Here is a 19,924-nt window from a genome sequence, read left to right as displayed (position 1 = left end):
GGTAAACATAATGAAGCGATGGAATATGACTTTAAAGATGAAAACAACAAAGATTTTAAAATGGAATTGATAACTTAAGTTGGTTTAAAAAAGAAAAAAAAAAGGACAGAATGTGATCAGGCTCTAGACTAAAACAAAGTCATATGCTAGATTTTGGGTATATTTTGGTCTGTTAGAGGAAACTGTATCCTAAAGTTTTAAGGAAGGAAAAACTTATATGTATACAAAAAATAACATTAAATACAATGAAGGGATAGAGTATGATTATAACAATGTAAATTAAAAGATTTTTAAATGGTATTGATAAAATGGTTAATATAAGAATGAGGAAAAATTTAAAAAAATAGAAAAAATAATAAAAATTTAAAAAATTTAACCTTGAAAGACTAAAGAATCATGGGGAAGAAGCCATGAATTCTATGTGCTGTATTCCCCTAGCACTGGTGTTTTGCAGTTCTCATTGATCAGTAAACATGTTCTTGGCTGGCTTTTCTTGCCGATCTTCTGGGGAGGAGCCTGTTGCAGTGATTCTCAAATGTCTTTGCCTGCGGCGGAATTGCACCCCTTGCCAGGGGCTAGGCTATGTAATCTGCTCAGGTTTGTTCTCAGTAGCTTTTGTTCCTTGGAAGAGTTTTGTACAGCTTTGGAGGTTGAGAATGAAAATGGCAGCCTCCCAATCTCCAGCCCCAGAGGAGCTGAGAGCTCAGGGCCCCCCTGTTTAAGTGAGCCCTCAGAGTAAAGCAGTCAGTCACTCCTGTCTCCCTGGTCCTGCCTGCACTCCAAGCTCACCCAGCCTGTTACCTGGCATTTCTATCTCTGGCGCATGGCCCCGTTTGTAGTCTCTAAACCGAGCAGATTCCTGCAGTGTGCTCTTGTGACGCACCTCCCTGTGGTCTCCCTGGATCTGCCACTTGTGGGGTCCCTCCTCTAAAAGTACTGGCCTGACTTTGCCTTGGATTATGGTTTATTGCAAACCCTATCCCGGAGCTGAGAACCCCCTCCTTGGCTCCAATTTTGCAGCCAGCTTCCCCGCTCTGATGCTCTGATACTTGGGAGGTCTGCCATGCTCAGGCACCCCAAGTCTTTCTGTGACCACACTGTCCCAGCAAAGATTCCACCCACTGCTTAGCCACTGGAGTGAGGTCCCTCTGTGGAGCAGACCTCTAAAGTTGTGATTTTGTGCTCCACTGCTTTCTCACTTGCTGGTAGCCAGTCCCCCACCATCCCCCCTGAGCCCTGCCCAGGTCTATCTTCTCATATATTGCCTCAGATTCACTTCTCTGTACATCCTGTCTTCCAGAATGTGGTCAATTTTCTCTTCATAGAATTGCTGCTGTTCTTCTCTTAGATCTCCTATTGAGTTTGTAGGTGATCAGAATGGTTTGATAACTAGCTGAATTCCTGGAATCAGACAAAATTTTAGATCTCCTACTCCTCTGACATCTTGCACGTCCCTCAAGTTCTTTAAAGTTAGGAGTCTTTTTCTTGGCTTACCCCCCCCCCCAAGCTTTTTGCCCCTTTACTCATTTGTTTCTTAAATTTCACAAGTGAATGAAATCATACGGTATTTGCCTATCTCTGATTTACTTTGATTTGCATAATATTCTTCTAGCTCCAACCATATTGTTGCAAATGGTGAGGTGTTTTTTTTTTTAAGGCATCAATATTCCATTGTATTTGTGTGTGTATGTGTGTGTGTTTGTGTGTGTGTATACCCATCTTCTTTATCATTCGTCAGTCAATGGATATTTGGGCTCTTTTCATAGTTTGACTGTTGTTGATATGCTGCTATAAGCATTGGGGTGAAGGTGCCCCTTTGGATCACTACATATGTATCTTTGGGGTAGATACCCAGTAGTGCAATTGCTGGATTGTGGGATAGCACAATTTTAACTTTCTGAGGAACCTCCATACAGTTTTTCAGAGGGGCTATGCCAGTTTGCATTCCCAGCAACAGCTTAAGAGGGTTCTCCTTTCTCTGCATCCTCACCAAACCCCTGTTGTTTGTGTTGTTGATTGTAGCCATCCTGACAGCTCTTATTGTAGCTTTCAGCTCTTATTGTAGCTTTCTTATTGTAGCTTTCTCTTATTTTGGATTTCCCTGATGATGAATGATGTTGAACATCTTATCGTATGTCTGTTGCCCATCTCTCTGTCTTCTTTCAAAAAATGTATTCATGTCTTCTGCCCATTTTTTAACTGGATTATTTGTGTTTTGCGTGTTGTTTTAGAAGTCCTTGTATGTTTTGGTTACTAACCCTTCATCAGATATGTCGTTTACAAATATTTTCTTCCATTCTGTAGGTTGCCTTTTAGTTTTGTTGATTGTTTCCTTCACTGTGCAGAAGCTTTTTCTTTTGTTTCCCTTGTCTCAGGAGATGTATCTAGAAGAAGAATTGCTATTGCCTATGTTGAAGAGGTTATAGCCTATATTTTCTTCTAGGACTTTAAATAAACTCCATTTTGAGTTTATTTTTGTGTATGATGTAGGGAAGTGGTCCAGTTTCATTCTTTTGCATGTTCGTGTCCAGTTTTCCCAACACCATTTGTAATGAGACTGTCTTTTCCCCATTGACTATTCTTTCCTGCTTTGTTAAAGATTAATTGACCATATAGCTGTGGGTTTCTTTCTGGGTTTTAATTCTGTTGCTCTATGTGTCTGTTTTTGTGCCTGTACCATACTATTTGGATTACTACAGCTTTGTAATATAACTTGAAGCTGGAATTGTGATGGCTCCAGGTTTGCTTTTTCTTTTTCAAGATTGCTTTGGCTATTTGGGGTCTTTTGTGGTTTCATTCAAGTTTTAGAATTGTTGTTCTAGCTCTGTATAAATGCTGTTTGTATTTTTATAGGGATTGCATTGAACTGAGTAATATAGACTTTTTTTTTTTAGTAATACAGACATTTTAATAACATTTGTTCTTACTATCTATGAGCATGGAATGCTTTTCCATTTCATTATGTTATCTTCAATTTCTTTCATCAGTGTTTTATAGTTTTCAGAGTACCTTTTTGATTAGATTTGTTTCTTGGTAAGATTCTGTTTTTTGGTAATTGTAAATGGAATTGATTCCCTAATTTCCATTTCTTCTGCTTCTTTATTGGTGTATAGAAATGCAACAGATTCCTGTATGTTGATTTTGTATCCTGTGACTTTACTGAATTTGCAAATCAGTTCTAGCAATTTTTTTGGTGGAGTCTTTTGGGTTTTCTATATAGAGTATTCTGTCATCTGCAAATAGTGAAAGTTTGAGTTCTTTCTTCCCAATTTAGATGCCTTTTATTTCTTTTTGTTGTTTGGTTGCTGTGGCTATGATTCCAGTACTATATTGAATAAGAGTGGTGAGAGTGGATATCTTTGTCCTTGTTCCTGACCTTAGGGGAAAATTTCTGATTTTCCCTGTAGGAGATGGTGTCCACTATGGATTTTTCATATGTGGCTTTCTTATGTTGATTTATGTTCCCTCTAAACCTACGTTGTTGAGGGTTTTTGTCATGAATGGATGTATACTTTGACAAATGCCTTTTCAGCATCTGTTGAAATGAACATATGGTTCTTGTCGTTTTATTATGTGTTGTATCACATTAATTGATTTTTAAATATTGAACCACACTTGCAATCTGGGAATAAATTCCTTTTGATTGTGGTGATTGTGGATTTTTGTTTTGTTTTATTTTTTGTTTTTAATACATTGTTGGATTAGGTTTGCTAGTATTTTGTTTAAATTTTTTGCATCTATGTTCATGAAAGATATTGGGCTGTGGTTCTCTTTTTTAATGGTGTCTTTATCTTGTTCTGGTATCAGGTTAATGCTGGCCTCATAGAATGAATTTGGAAGTTTTCCTTCCTTTTCTTTTTTTCTTTCTTTTTTTTTTTTTTTTTTGGAGTAGTTTGAGAAGAATAGGTATTAACTCTTCTTTAAATGTTTGGTAGAATTTTCCTCTGAAGCAGTCTGGTTGTGGACTTGTGCTTTTTGGGAAATTTTCGATTATTGACCCAATTTCTTTCCTGGTTATCTGTCTGTTTACATTTTCTATTTCTTCCTCTTTCAGTGTTGGTAGTTTATATGTTTCTGGGAATATATCTATTTCTTCCAATTTGTGGGCATACAGTTTTTCTTATAATTTTTTTGCATATATGTGCTGTTGGTTGTTAATTCTTCTCTTTCACTTGTGATTTATTTGGGTCCTTTCTCTTTTCTTTTTAATAAGTATTGTGAGGAGTTTATCAATTTTATTGCTTTTTTCCAAAGGACATGTTCCTGTTTTTCATTGATTTGTTCTGTTGTTTATGTTGTTACTGTTTTTGTTTGTTTGTTTCTATACCATTTATTTATGCTCTGGTCTTCATTATTACTTTCCTTCTAATGGCTTTAGGCTGTGTTTGTTGTTCCGCTCTGAGCTCCACTAGGTATAAGGTTAGTTAGTGTATTTGAGATTTTTCTTGCTTCCTGTGATAGGCCTCTATTGATATACTTCCCTTGTAGGTCCATGTTAACCTCATCCCAAAGGTTTTGGACTGTAGTGTTTTCATTTTCATGTATTTTATTTCTTTTCTGATTTCCTGGTTGACCCATCCATTGTTCAGTAGTATATTCTTCAACCTCTGTGTGTTTGTGGTCTTTCCAAATTTTTTTCTTTTGGTTGATTTCTAGGCCTTCAACTTCATCTTCTGGATTAACCACCAGGTAATTTGAAGAAAGTTGTCCACAGCTGTAGCAGGGGGTATAGCTCAGTGGTAGAGCATTTGACTGCACAGCTGTAGCAGTAACCCATGCAGTAGCTGGTGCTCATGTACAATCAGAACCCCTTCTACAGTCCTTCTCATTCCAATTTTGTCAGATTCCTCCCTCATGTGCTGAAATCTGGCTGCAACAGAGCTGTCCTCATAGAGGGTCTCTTTTGTACCCAAGTATAGTTTGTAAGAGTACAGGTTAATTGTGCACTCCATAGTGAGGGGCTTGGTCTGCTGGATGTACTTCTTGCTGAACTGGTTGACATCCCCCACCCCATCCCCCCAGGGCCAGCTGCTTTATGAGCGATTGTGTGGCACCATGGACATGCTGGTGAGCTCGAGTACTGGTGGCAAGAGGAAGTGGGGCAGGCAGGGAGACATTCCCTGTGCTGGTAGCCATAATTTTGCATCCACGTCAGCAGATGGCACCTGCCATTATCATGAGAGTGCGAGAAGAGGCAAAGGCACACCTGTTACAGTATTTTAAAGTCTAATTTTTCTGATATAAGTATTGCTGCTCTGGTATTCTTTTGACATTCATTTGCATGATAAAAGTTTCTCCATCCCCTTTTGTTCAATCTGCACATGCCTTTAGGACTAAAATTAGTCTTTTGTTGGCAGCATATAGATAGGTCATTTTTTTTTTTAAGATTTTATTTATTTATTTGACAGAGAGCGATCACAAGTAGGCAGAGAGGTAGGCAGAGAGAGAGAGGAGGAAGCAGGCTCTCTGTCAAGCAGAGAGCCCGATGCGGGACTTGATCCCAGGACCCTGAGATCACGACCTGAGCCAAAGGCAGAGGCTTAACCCACTGAGCCACCTAGGCGCCCGATAGGTCTTTTTTTTTTTTTTTTTAAATCCATTCTGTTACCCTGTGTCTTTTGATTGATCAGTTCATTTGCATTCAGGGTAATTATTGATAGATATGTATGTAGTACTGTGTTATTAGTTATATTGTTTCTGGAGATTTTCTCTGATCATTTCTTGTCTTTGTCACTTTGAAGAGAGTTCCCTCTTTAATATTTCTTGCAAGGCTGATTTAGTGGTCATGAACTCCATTAGTTTTTGTTTGTTGGGAAACTATTTCTCTTTTTGAGGTCAAAGTCACTTGAATTATGGGATTTTAGTGCTTGATGGAATGTTTGAGGTCATGCTGTTAAATGCCTGCATTTTACATGTGAGGATATGGAGATTCAAACATTTCATTCCTTGGACATTTTGTTTAATAGCTATTTACCAGCCATTATTCTTAGAATTATAAAATCTATGGTGGAAGAGGTCCTTAAAAAGATATACAGTATAACAGCCAATCATTTGTTCAGGTGTTAAGTAATTTGCTCCAGTATACAATAGATAAGACCTTTGTCTCAAACTTTCACTTCTCTTTGTTTATACTGGGCTCTTTCAATTCTATTATTTCTTTTTGTGATAGGGTACCAGGGACTTAATTTGCTTTATGGCCACTTTTGCCATTATCTCTCAAGGATTTAGGAACTTTTTGAAGACAATGGCCTCAAGTCATCTTAGTATTTCACTTGTTTTGTTTCTTTAATAGTATTAATACTGTTACAGTCCACTAAATGGTCAGAGTGCCAGAACCTACTTCAGGGTTATATGTTGTGTTTGTATGTATATGCTCACATGTACATATTAAAATTCCAATATATTTTTGTTTTCTGTTCCCTTTTTTTTTTTGGTACCTGGAGGGTAAAATTTGTTTTTCCAGTTCAACTCGGATTTCTTTTGCCATTTTGTTAGAATTCTTAACATTCCTCTTTTACACTCTGGCTATTTTTTCAAACATAGCTCCTGGGTTTGGATGTATATTCTCTGTTACTTCCTAATATTTAAAAGTGAAAATTCTTTCTCTTTTTTTATTTAAGGTTTTATTTATTTGTCAGAGAGAGAGGGAGAGAGCAAGTGAGCGTGCACAAGCAGGGGGAGTTGCAGGCAGAGGGAGATTGACTGTGGACTCTATCCCAGAAACCTGGAATTGTGACCTGAGCTGAAGGCAGATGCTTAACCTACTGAGCCACCCAGGCATTCCCCCAAAATTATTCTTAAATCTAAACTTTATTTTACCTAATTAGTCATTCTTCACCTCTTCTTTATAATAGTCTCATTTGTGGCTTCTGTTTTGAACTGTGATGTTCACCTCCTCTTACCTAGTTTACTGTCTCTCTTGTGAGGAGTTAAGAGTTTTAGCCAGTAGCCCAGCTAGAGGTATTACTCCATGTAAGATCACTCTCACTTCTGACACCAACTTCAGGCTCCCGGAGTCCCCAAAGCCAACCTCAAGCTTAATAATTCACTATAAAAAGACTCACAGAACTTGCTGAGAGCTATTATACCCATGGTTACAGTTTATTATAAGGAAAGGATAGAGATTAAAATAAGCCAAGGAAAGAAGCACGTAGTACAGAATCCAGTAAAGGTCTCAGACATTGGAACTTTTTCTCGTTTTCTCTGGAGTCGGAATGGTTAATTTTCTGGTATGTACAGTGTCATAATATCAAGGAAGCTTACCTGAGCCTTGGTGTTTCTATTGGGGGCTTTGATGTTGAGTGATTATTTGTGTCCCACCCCATTTATTGGTGAAACCTCATCCCCAATATGTTAGTGTTTGGACATGATCCCTTTTGGAAGTGTTTAGCTTATGAGGGTGGAGCTCTCATGAATGTCATTAGTGCACTTATCAAAGAGATTTGAGAGACATCCCTAATCCCTCCTGCCTTCTAAGGTTGTAGTTAGAAGATAGTATCGATTATGAAGTGAGCCTTCATTAGATATCACCAGCACCTGACACTGAATCTGCTGCTGCCTTGATCTTGGACCTTCTGTCCTCCAGAATTATGAGAAATAAGTGTTTTGTTGTTTATAAGGCATGTAGTTTATGATATTTTGTTAGAGCAGCCTGAGTAGACTAAGACACCGTTTTGTGGGCATGATTGATTGCCCACATAGCTGATCTCTGCTTCCATTTCTGCTCCTTCCATGTGTGACCCAGAGCCCCCATTATAATTCACATTGTCTTTTTGGTGTCACGAGTCCCCATGCTAACACTATAGGGTATGGCTAGCCCCCACCCTAAATCACACTGTTAGTCCAGTGTAACTGAGGTCATCAGGCAAAGAAAGATACCCTATTAGCCATGATATTTCAGGGTTTTAGGGATTATTTCTCAGAAGCCAACAACAAAGGCCAGACCTCATTTTGAGTAAGGTCAAATTCTTTATTATACATTTGCCTTCTCAGTTGTTTCCTAAGAAGTCTGTTACTCATGGTTTTCTTTCTTTTCACACTTTGAGAGCCCACATTTTAACAAACAGAAATCCTCTTTTTCAATTCACAAATGTGTCTCACTAATGCACGTTCAGTGTCCCCATTTTGAAGTATGCGATTCCTGTCCTGATGCTTAAGGCTTGAATGAGAGAAGTTAAAGGATTTTTAGAATTAATCTTTCTATCCTTGATACTGCCTTATACTCAACATACCCATTGATCATACTTATTTCTTGAGGACAGGGTTCATGATTTATCTCTGTGTCTTCTGTGCTTAAACTATTATAAATTCCAGTTTGTTGAATTTAGTTTTCAATAACAATAAAAATATTTGAAATTCCATTTGCTTTTAACCACCAGAACAGTTGTATTTAGTTGTGCAGGTTGAGACCTGCAGTGCCCTCATCGACCCCATTCATAATTTTGTCCTGAAAAATGTGTAATTTATTATGTTATTCTTCCAGCAGATGGTAATATATAAATAATAAAAAATATCTTTCCTAACAAAATATATTATGATAGTTTTCTAGTAGTTGGAAGTATAGTGACTTGAGTAGGAAGATCTTTTTCTCATTTGCAGGAAATTGTAGCCCTATTAAGACTATGGTCCTTGGGCTTAGACTAGCCTAGATTTTTTTTTTTTTTTAAAGATTTATTTGAGAGAGAGACAGTGAGAAAGAGCATGAGAGGCGAGAAGGTCAGAGGGAGAAGCAGACTCCCCGTGGAGCTGGGAGCTCGATGCGGGACTCCGATGCGGGACTCTGGGATCGTGACCTGAGCTGAAGGCAGTTGCTTAACCAACTGAGCCACCCAGGTGCCCCAAGACTAGCCTAGATTTTTATCCTGGCTTTGTCATTTATAGATGTATGATTTTAGATAATCTCTTCAACACTTAGTTTTATCTGTAACTAAGGATTGGTACTATTCATTTCAGTCTACTTTATCATCTAGAATCTTTATGAGGTAATATATATCATGTGCTATTTAGTGTCTAGTACCTGCTAAATTGTCTTAGTCTATTAAGGCTGCCTGTAAAAAATACCATAGGCTGAGTGTCTATAAACAACACATTTATTTCAGTTCTGGAGCCTGGGAAGTTCAGGATGAAGGCAATGGCATATTGTGTTTGGTGAAGGCCTGCTTCCGAGTTCATAGACAGCCACACATAGTGGGATAAACAGAAGAAGGGATCTCTCTGGGTCCTCTTTATTAAGGGTATTAATCCCATTCATGAGGGCTCCATTCTTATCACTAAATCACCTCCCAAAGTCCTTATTTTCAAACATTATCACAGTAGGGGTTAGGTTTCAACATATAAATTGTTGGGGGGATATAAACATTCAGTCTAGCTAAATAATTGTGCCTGTTTTCATTGGAGCTTGTGCTTTAGTAGTGTGTGATTACAGAATTATGTGTGAGGTACTTTAAATTAGGTAAGGGACTTAATTGAAAGACTGGCTAGCACCTTTTTAAGTGATTGTTCTTAAGTTAAAGTCTGTTGTATTTTATTCAGACTTCCTGTTTTGAAAAGTAAGAAGGTTAGTATTAACCATATGGCAGAATTTCTGCTAGAGGACTTTGAGGGAATGAAGAACAGAGATTTGAATTTAGTGCCTTTCCAGGGATTTTGATGATATCTTACCTTTGTATAAGCTTAAGTCTATCAAAGTCTGAGTGTATAGGTTGCTGTGCCTCAACTTGCTAACAGTGAGGAGGCAGGGAATCCTGCTTTTGAGTGGGGTTGATTAATAAAATAAAACTGGACCCAGACTGTGATACATTAGCAGTTGTCATTATTTTTGTCTTTTAAATCCTTGGATTAGGGGTGCGTGGGTGGGTTAGTCCATTAAGCATCTGCCTTTGACTCAGTTCATAATCCCGTCCTGGGATTGAACCCCACGTCAGGCTCCTGCTCAGCAGGAGAGTTTGCTTCTCCTTCTCCCTATGACCCTCCCTGCCTCAAATAAATAAATAAAATCTTAAAAAAAAAAATAAATCCTTGGATAAAGAGTCATATCGAGTGTGGGAGGGAAAGGGGTGGGAGAGGATGATGTAGGCAGCCTGGCATGGGAAATTGGTTTCTAGCATAGGAATTTTCCATTTCAGGGGGAAAAAAAAAAAGTTTCAGACAAATGGTATTCTGATCTGGTATACAGAGTGAATGGAAAATAAGTCTGCATTGCATTTCCTTTCAAATGTTGAAAATAAAACACATCACCGTATTTCCAACATTGTTAACATTAAGAAGTTCCAGATCAGGCAAATGAAAATAAGAGGGCCAGATTGCCAGATGTTAGGGTTCTAGATTCAAAGTTTTTTAGAATACCGATGGTAAATTAGTCTGGGTTGTTTAATTAGTTTTGGTGTTTTAAAATACCAAAAGCAGGTAATTATTTTACTGTGAGTCCAAACATAATTGGCATATTTCTGGCATTTACAATTTAGGCCATAGTAATTTTAATTTGAAAGTATTTGCAGGCTATACAAAATATGGCAACTAGGTCTTTGCTTTATTTTCTCTGATGACAAAAGAAGAAATGAATATAAACTGGTACCTGATTCAAGGCTTTTTTGACTGAACATTTTAAAACCATTTGGAATGGTTATGGGTTCTTTCCTGAAAGTCTTCTATGAATGGAAAAGATAATCAAGGTTTTAGTATAGACATGGACATCCTTAAATGGAGCAATGATTGAGGTAGCCTCTAGACTTATTTAGCATGTATTGCAAGTATATATTCAGCGAATAATGGATAAACCAGCACGTTCTAGAAGCTAGTTCTTTTAGAACTTGTCACATATAGAACATAAATTATAAATGAAGTCCTGGTTTTAGGTGGATAGAAGACATAAACATAACACATGAAAATAGCATTCTGTGTGGTAACAATGAAAGTTCGATAGAAAGTAGTATGTAACTAATTCCCAAAGGAATAATTTCAAGGAGGATCACTGAGGACTATAAGGTTCCTGAAGATTCCTGAAGAAAGTAATCCTTGAGCCAGGTTTTGAGGGGCCCATCTGGTCAGACTGAAGATATTGAAAAGACAGCCTGGCAGGAAACAATATATGAACAAAGTTATCATGAACCTTACAGACAGTTTTCAAAAATTTCACTGTGCGTTATGAACCTTCATTTTACTTATAGATTTTTTTTCCCTCAGATTGTTCTAATACTTTTCTTATTCACTTATATCTTCATATCAGGAGGGTGGGGCTTTCTTAATTGGTATGGAAGACCTGCAATTGCCTGACCAGCCTAGGAGAAAAATAAGGCAAGTGTATTAGTCGCAGGGCTGTAGCTTATAGAATAGTGATGTTGACTCTAGAAATAGACTGGCCTATTCCACTGAGTTTTTCATTTAATTCCTTTATCTTCCTTAAACTTTGAGAGGCCACAGAGTTCTAATCAGGAAGCTTCTTTTTCTTTTATGGTTTGAGATACTGAAGTAAGTCATTGGATTAAAGCAGTGTTTTTGTGAATCACAGCATGTGAAAATAAAGCATCTTTATAAAAATATCTAAAGCACATTCCCATTTTAACTTGTGAATATTAATTACCTATTCTACCTTCTGTAATTGTACTCATAGTACTATTATTACCTACGATTGTTATTAGTAGCAATTTAGTCTTCATGATAGTCTTGAGGTTAGTATGTTATCTCCATTTTGCAGATGCAGAAACTGTGTCTTGAGAAGATAAATAATCTGGCCCAGTGTTAATGTGGCCAACAAGTAGCAAAGTTCATTGACAGCATTCTGACAGCACAGCCTGAACATGTGGTCTATAAAGACTTGTGTGCTGCTTTTGAAATTGCCTTGATGTTTCTGTGCCCTGGGAGGGTAATAAATCAGGATATTTGGAACTAGGACTACCGTGGAAAATCTAGGACTTGTTGATAGCCATCACCAAAGCACATTTTTTCCCTCATGTGAGTCAAAACCAGCTTTCACCAGGAAACATTCTCTCATTAATTTGTTTTTGAGTCTATCAACCCAGTCTCAGCCTACTTTTTCCTCCACTGTAATGCATATTCTTAGAACCTAAGGTCATTGAAGGGGGAAAACTTTCTTAGCTGTATACCTTCAGAATGCTCAGTGAATCACTTCAGTTTGGGAGAAACATAAACTGAGTGCTATAGTTCAACTCAGTAGCTAGTGATTGAAGCCTAGCTTAAACTGGACAAAGTTACAAAAGATTTGATGGGTAGACTTGCAGCTCACAGCAGCTGGGCACCTGGGTTTCTCAAATAATCTAGCCTATAACCTGGAGCACAGTTTGTACCTCTTCTCACTTTCTCAGGTTTCTTCATATGGCATAGGACAAGGCTGCTGACTGCTTTGGGGTCACATCCTTGACCAAGTTGGGAAGAAGAGAATCTTTCCAGTAGCCTCAATTAGAAAAAGTCCTGGAGAGGCCCTCTGACTGATTCAGCTTGTGTCCTATGGCATCCGTGGATGAATCAGTCACTGTGGCCCCAGGCTGATGTCTTGTGACTGACTGTGGCCAGGTGGGATGCCTAAAACTGTGGTAATGGGGGTGTGTTTTGTCACTAGAAAATTAAAAAAAAAAAAAAAAAAGAAAAAAGATGGCTGGTTGAGAAGGCCAATGAAACTGCCATTGTAAGTGCCTTCTCTGTGGCTGAGTAAACACTGGAGAGAGACATATACATGATACCAACAGTGTAAAGGGAACTGTGTTACATTTGATGGATAAAATTGACATGTAGTGTACTGAATTTCCCCTTAAACTTATGCCTACTGTCTGATATACTTTAGATATCATTAGCATCTGTGAACCAATGTTGATTAGTATGATAAGTAATTTACATATTCATTCAGTAGTCATTTTAATGAGTACCTCTGTGGGGGGAGCACTGTGCACTGAGGTGATGAGACGAGTAGGGACATGTCTCCTTCTACTATCGTTCTAACGGAAGGAGTAGAATATACTGAAGACATGATGGTTTCACACAAAGAGGTATGTGTGGAGGTATTGGGGGGATATTTCAGGGAATAGAAGAGCATTGATCTGTGGCACAGTAGGAGAGACTGAAGGGAGTGGAGAGGTGATTTCCAGCAAAGAGTGCCATTGATAAGTTATGGTGGTAGAAATGTGCAGGGTCTGTTGAATGTGAAGGAGAACATGGGGGAGTGGAGGGGAAGGTTGAAAAGTAAGGTTGAAGTCCATGCTAGCCAGTATCTAAACTTGGGCTCAGGCTTTCATGTTATCAGATTTATGGGAGAGTTTCCTCACCACAGCCTGAGCCACTGGAGGGCAGGGTCTTTCTTGCTCATCTCGTATCCCTGAAGCCTAGCAGAGTGTCTGCATGCACTGGGCACTCAATAAATGTTGACTGAAGAAAAGAACATCATATTTCTGTCATTTATATTGATTAGAGGGTTCTAGTCCCTAAAGAATCTGGGTATGGATGAAATCTGGAGAAGCAAAGGGCCAGTCAAATGTAACCAAAGCAGTGAGTGACAGGCCTGAGAAATGTTCTGTTACCTGAGGGAAGGAAAGACCTCTGAAGAAACAAATGGACAAATATTTGATAGAATGAGCTCTGAGTATCACAGTGCTTCCTAATTGACCAACTTGACTGAAACTTTCAATCTGAGAAACAATCAAGTTCCTCAGACTTGAGGGTCCCTGAGTCAGTATCTCTTAATGTAGGTAAATTCCTAGGTGCAAAAGCATTTATATTCTTCAGGTATATGGCTTGAGCCATTGGGGTTTATTCAGATAACTCAAGAAAACTCCCATTTGCATTCAGTTAGACATCTAACTTATTCCCCGAATTTATTAAATGATACCCCAAACAAATACTATTGAGAAACTTTCCAGGGGGAGCAGCAGCCCAAAGTTGTATGGTAGCATGCATTTACTTTTTCAGGGAGTAAATTTTCAAAATGAATAAATAAAATTCATAATCATGGTGTACCTAAAGAAATGAAAAATGGTGCAGAGCAGTGTTAAGAAGAAAAAGTGGTCTCTGAGGGGCTGGATAGTAATGCAGTGGAGCAATGAAATACCTTTTATGTTTAGACCACTTCAATTGCTTCCTTTTGAAGTTCTACTCAAAGTATGAGTAGATCCTCAAAGAATCGACTCAAAGAATGAGTCGATCCTCATTATTCAGTTTCTGTGTTTACAAATTCTCCTCTTTGCCCAAATTTATTTGTAATCCTCAAATCAATCCTTGTGGTACTTTCAGAGTAATTTGTGGGCATGTGTAGAGCAGAGAAAAATTTGAGTCACTTGACGTTTAAGTTATCAGCTGAGGTCGAACAAGGGCCGGTTCTGCCTGCTTATTCCAGCTCTTACACTGTAAACAGGTGTGTCCTTTCTTGTTCTACTTAATGCCCTGTTTTTCACAGTTTTGTGCTTTGTGTGATTTCACTGTGTAAAAGGGCCCCCAAGTATGGTACCGAAGTGCTGTCTAGTTGTCCCTAAGTGCAGAACAGCTGTGATGCACCTTATAGAGAAAATTTGTGTTAGATCAGCTTTGTTCAGGTATGAGTTATAGTGCTGTTGGCTTGAGTTCAATGTTAAAGAATAAACTATATATATTAAATAAGGTGTTTTTAAGCAGAAGCACACATAAAATAAGGTTGTATACTGACAGGAATCAATCCCATATTTCCCTTAGGAATAGTGGTTCAGTATTTGCTAATTCATTGTGGTGACTTTATCAAATGATAACTACTACAAATAGTGAGAATTGACTATATTTCTCTTCTTTTTGCTGGGATCATCCTGGGCTTATGTAGTTGTATTTTGGGTTTTTTCTCTCTTTTTTGGGTAGCTTTTATTTTGACAGAATTTCAAACTTACAGAAAAGTTGTAAGAATAGTGTACTGAAGTTTCTTATGGTGGAACTGTGAATAGGTTAAATAGTGTTCTCTATAAACTCCTGTCGACCTGGAACTCCACCATGTAGCTTTATTTGGAGATAGGACCTTTGCACATGTAGCTAGTTAAGATGAAGTTATACACGGCATTAGGGTGGGGCCCTAAATCCAATGACTTGTGAGAAGAGGAGATACATAGAGAGATAGGTAGGCAATAAGGCCATGAGATGGCAGAGGCAGAGACGGGGAATGATGAAGCCACAATCCAAGGAAGGCAAGGATTGCTGGGAGAAAAAGGCCAGGAAAGATTCTTCCCTGGAGACTTCATTTCTAACACCTTCATTTTGGGCTTCTTGGCTCCAGAATTAGGAGAATAATTTTGTTTTGTTTTAAGATTTTATTTAGTTATTTGACAGAGATCACAAGTAGGCAGAGAGGCAGGCAGAGAGAGAGGAGGAAGCAGGCTCCCCTCTGAGCAGAGAGCCCGATGTGGGGCTCGATCCCAGGACTCTGGGATCATGACCTGAGCCGAAGGCAGAGGCTTTAACCCACTGAGCCACCCAGGCACCCCAATTTTGTTGTTTTAAGCCACTGAGTTTGCGGTCATTTGTTACAGCCACCCTAGGGAACTAATACAACCCTTTACTCCATTTCACTAGTATATTATTTTTTACCTCTGTCTTTTCCTCATCACGCCCCTTTCTCTTCCTCTTTCTCTCTCTATGCATGTGTGTATCAATTTTTTTCTGTACCTCTACCCCTAAATATTTATTTTGTAGACTAAGGATATTCTCTTAAATAAGCATAGTATAATTACAAAAATAGGAAATTAAAAACTGATACAATATTATTATCTAGTCAACAGTTCATATTCAGATTTTATCAGTTGCCTAATAATGACGTTTTTTCTCTGGTCCAAGATCCCCATCCAGGATCATACATTTCATTTCCTTTCCATGCCTCTTTAATCTTCTGTTAATCTGAAATAGTTCTTTAGACTTTCTTTGTATTTCTTGACCTTGTCATTGTTGAGGTGTACAGTCCAGTTATTTTGGTCTTGTCTGATATTTTCCCCAGTTTAGATTTAGGTTATGCCTTTCTGGTAGGAATACCACGGAAATCTTGTGTTCTTCTCAGTGCCTCCTGTCAAGAGGCACTTGATGCTGATTACTTGATTAAGGTGGTATCTGACAGGTTTCCCAACTTTAAAGTTACTGTTTTTCCCTTTGAAATTAATAAGGAATTTGTGGGGCAGTGCTTAATGAGCATGTAAAAAGCCCCTGTATCATTAAACTGCCACCTAATAGTTTCAGCTTTCATTAATGGTTTTCTAAATCCACTGTTTATATCAATGTAGACCCATATTTCTGTTTTGTTCAATAGGTTATAATCCTTTACTGTCATTATTTATTTGATGCAGGAATGTTCCACAGTTGGCCAGTGAGAGGCCATTCACCTATGCTCATGTGTCCTTATGACATGTTCTCATTCTTTGAGTGCTTTCTTACTCACTGGTTCAAGATATTTCAGGGTCAATCATCTTGTACTTCCCTATCCCATCCCCCATGCCACCCATTTCTTTACATACCTGACCTGGGCTGATTTAATGCATTAAAAAGTATTCTGGAGTTAAAAAAAAAAAAAAATGGCTCAAGAGACCAAATGTTATCTTCCTCTTTTTTTACTGTTCTAGTTAATGAAGCAAGTTTCTTCAGAGCTGCCAGGGGAAATCTGCTACTCAAGATCTATCTTGAGGATAGATGCTTCTTCCTTTTGTAGTTCTGCCCCGCCAGAGGAATTTCTACATTAAGAGGAATTTGCGTAGGGCTCTTACATGTTAAAATGCCATCAATGTTATGGCTGAATTTGTTTTTATGAATTTGTTCCCTCTTCCTCGTTACAGAAATTTTAATGGTATATTGTAATTTTAATTCATTTTTTTTTTAAAACCACAGTGGTATTGATTAGGGGTTTTTTGTGTTATTCAGATGATCAACTCATAGTAGTTAACCTTAATTTGATTTGTGTTGCAAATTTAAAAGATTTTCCTTAAATAAAATGCAAATTTAAAATCTTATAAAATGAATACATGTCTGTTGTAGACATTTGTTAAAAAAAAAAAAAGCAAAACTCACACAAAAACATTTGGAGAAAATAAATCAGTGTTAGCACTGTTGCTGGATAAAACTTCACTCATTTTCTTCCCTTGAGTATCTTAACACACTTTTCTGTTTTTTTTTTCTCCCGTGAAGTTGCTGTCAACATTCTATGATAAGGTAATTTTTATTCACTTGTAAATCATTTGTTCCTTTTCCTAGATGTTCAAAGTGTTTGTTTAAAAGCCTGTTTTCTAGGATGTATCTTGGTTTTGTTTGCTTCTGGGCTGATATTACCAAGTATGTGGTGTGCTTCAATATGCAGTCTCCTTTTTTTTTTTTTTTTAAAGATTTCAGGAAAGTTTCTCCGGAATTGCAGTTTTTGATATTTTGTCTGTCCTATTATCTTGGTTTTCTTCTTCTTCAGGGATTGCTACTATCTGTATGTTGGATCACAAGAGAGACTTGATTGATCACTCTGTTTCTCTTGAATACTTTAAAATGAACTTTAAATTTTCCTCCTTATTACTTTTTTAAGATATTATCTGTGATAGCTATGTGCTCTTGGATTCCTTCTAGTTTAGTCTTTTTTTCCTGAGCTGATTTTTTTTCCATGTTGAAAGAATATTTTATTTTTTGTTTCAAGTTTTATTTAAATTCCAGTTAGTTAACATTCAGTGTAATATTAAGTTTCGGGAGTAGAATTTAGTGATTTGTCACTTATTGTACAATACCCAGTGTTCATCACAAGTGTTCTTAATCCTCATCACCCATTTAACCCTTCCCCCCACCTACCTCCCCTCTAGAAACCCTCAGTTTGTTGTCTTTAGTGAAGAGTCTGTTTTATGGTTTGCATCTCTCTCTTTTTCTCCTCCCCCTATGTTCATCTTTTTTTTTTTTAATTCCACATATGAGTGAAATCATATAGTATTTGTCTTTCTCTGAGTGGCTTATTTCACTTTGCATAACATACTCTGGCTCCATCCATGTTGTTGTAAATGGCAAGATTTCATTCTTTTTGTTGGCTGAGTAACATTACATTGTGTGTGTGTGTGTGTGTGTGTGTGTATTCATTCCATTGTATGTACATTGTGTATACATGTTTATATACCACATCTTCTTTATCCATTCACCTGTGGATGGACATTTGGGCTCTTTCCCTCAGGTGATTTGTTAACTTTATTCTACTGCTTAAGTTTGTTACTTCATTTCTGACTTTTTATAATCTAAATGTGTTGTCTTATATTGAAATAGTAGGTTACACTTTTTCTGTTCTCTCAGCATGTCTTTAGTGTGCTTTCTTTGTGTGTTGGTATGTTATTCTACTCCATTCTGTTTTTTCTAATTATAACTTTGTATTGGATTTAACCTTGATCCCCTTCTATTGCCTATTTCTATGTTATAGTTTCTGTGAATTTTTAGAAGAAGGCAGAATTCAAAAGAGCTTTTATAATTTCTGTGGTTTTCTTGTAGTTTGCAAAAATATGGCCACTTGTTTATTTAGATATCTTCTGGCTCAGTTCCCTTCCTACACTCCATCTGGACCTTTTCTTTTCTTTATCTTTATTTTCTTTATCTTTATTTTCTTTATCCCTGTGCTGCTGAGCAGATTCCACTGCCAGCATTTTCTCTGCAGTGTGACACCCGGTCCAAGAAGGTAGTCCTGGCTGACGAGTACTGAGTGTCTTAAACTGCTCCTACTCCTTTGGATGTCTTGGGACCTGTTTCAGGTACCATTTCATCCTCAGATTGCCTGCTCCATAGTGAACACCACATGTGTATGTACTAAGATCCTCCTTTGTTCCTTCACTTCTTTCAGCTTTGCTTTCCGATAGAATCATATGCAGGACCTTTGGAGGGTTGAATATATTTGTCCTCACCTCTTTGTATTTTCGAATTTGTTCTCTGATTGTACAGTTTGTGTGCTTTCTTGTTACTTTTTTTTACATGGGGATTCAGAGACATTCAAAAGCTTTGCCTTCACCATTGCCATTCCTGGGTTCCCATAGTGTTAATTACTAATGTATTTTTAATGAAGTTGGTTTGATTTTTGTTTTTTGTTTTTTGTTTTTTTTTTCTTTAAAAACCGTCTCCACAGAGAAAAAGAAATTGGGATATAGAATACCCATCCTTTCCAAGAGGGAGTCCACTAAAGTTCCGAAGAGCAGGTCTCAGGACAGTGGGGGCAGCTGCTTCCCTCTCTGAAGCATGGCTCAGATGTGGAGAAGGATTTCAGGACACTTCTGGGACTCTGGTAAAGTAATTAAAAATGGTTTTCCTTGAATGCCAATGGATACTTAGATTCCTGAGTGTTTAAGCCACTGTAATTATATTTCTTTGGAATTCCCTTCCTTATTTTAGGACACAGTAATTGGTCCAGTCTTTTTGTTTTTGTTAAATCAGAGAGAAAGAGAGAGAGAGAGCTCACACAGTCAGGGGGAGTGACAGGCAGAGGGAGAAGCAGGCTTCCTGATGAGCAAAGAGCCCAGTGTGGGACTGGATCCCAGGACCTTAGGATCATGACCTGAGCTGAAAAGGCAGACACATAACCCGCTCGCCCACCCAGATGTCCCCTTACAGCCTTAAATTCCTTTAGTAATTTTGGCAAGTTAGTAATCACCTCTTCATGCCAGGCCCAGCCTTTGTACTTCTTTGTAATGAAATCTTTGGGCATCCTACTCTTAATGATAAGTAGATTTATGAAATGCTTGTATACTCAGGATCTTTTGCCAATAAGATATTCTGTTTAATTTTTGTATGTATGCTGATTTTGAAATACTTACAGATATGTACAAAATGGAATACTATTATAAACTCTTAATGGTTAGTTCTCTGTTTAGATTCTGATAAAATATAAAAATACATTTATGTATGAGGAATATGTGCTTTGGGAATACTTACTGTTTAATATCAATAAAAGAGGCATATTTTAAGGAGGGTATTATTTAAGGCTTGG

The 19,924-nt window shown here is 37.7% G+C and overlaps 1 protein-coding gene across 2 annotated transcripts in view; it reads left to right on the top strand.

Moving 5' to 3' along the window:
* The window catches only part of SPIDR (scaffold protein involved in DNA repair), a 564,249-nt gene that overhangs the window by 62,923 nt on the left and 481,402 nt on the right, over positions 1–19,924 (top strand). Inside the window, exon 2 of one of the 2 annotated variants that reach the window (XM_080801921.1) lies at positions 19,067–19,222. In XM_080801921.1, the coding sequence (XP_080658047.1) occupies positions 19,067–19,222 (156 nt within the window). Of the gene's footprint in view, positions 1–19,066; positions 19,228–19,924 lie in introns of both variants that reach the window. The other variant, XM_080801922.1, reaches the window with a different exon arrangement.

Source organism: Martes martes, assembly GCF_963455335.1.
Source record: "Martes martes genome assembly, chromosome: 4".
Lineage (NCBI taxonomy): Eukaryota > Metazoa > Chordata > Mammalia > Carnivora > Mustelidae > Martes > Martes martes.
The sequence above is the reverse complement of the archived record's forward strand: the minus strand, read 5'-3'. Positions and strand labels throughout refer to the sequence as shown.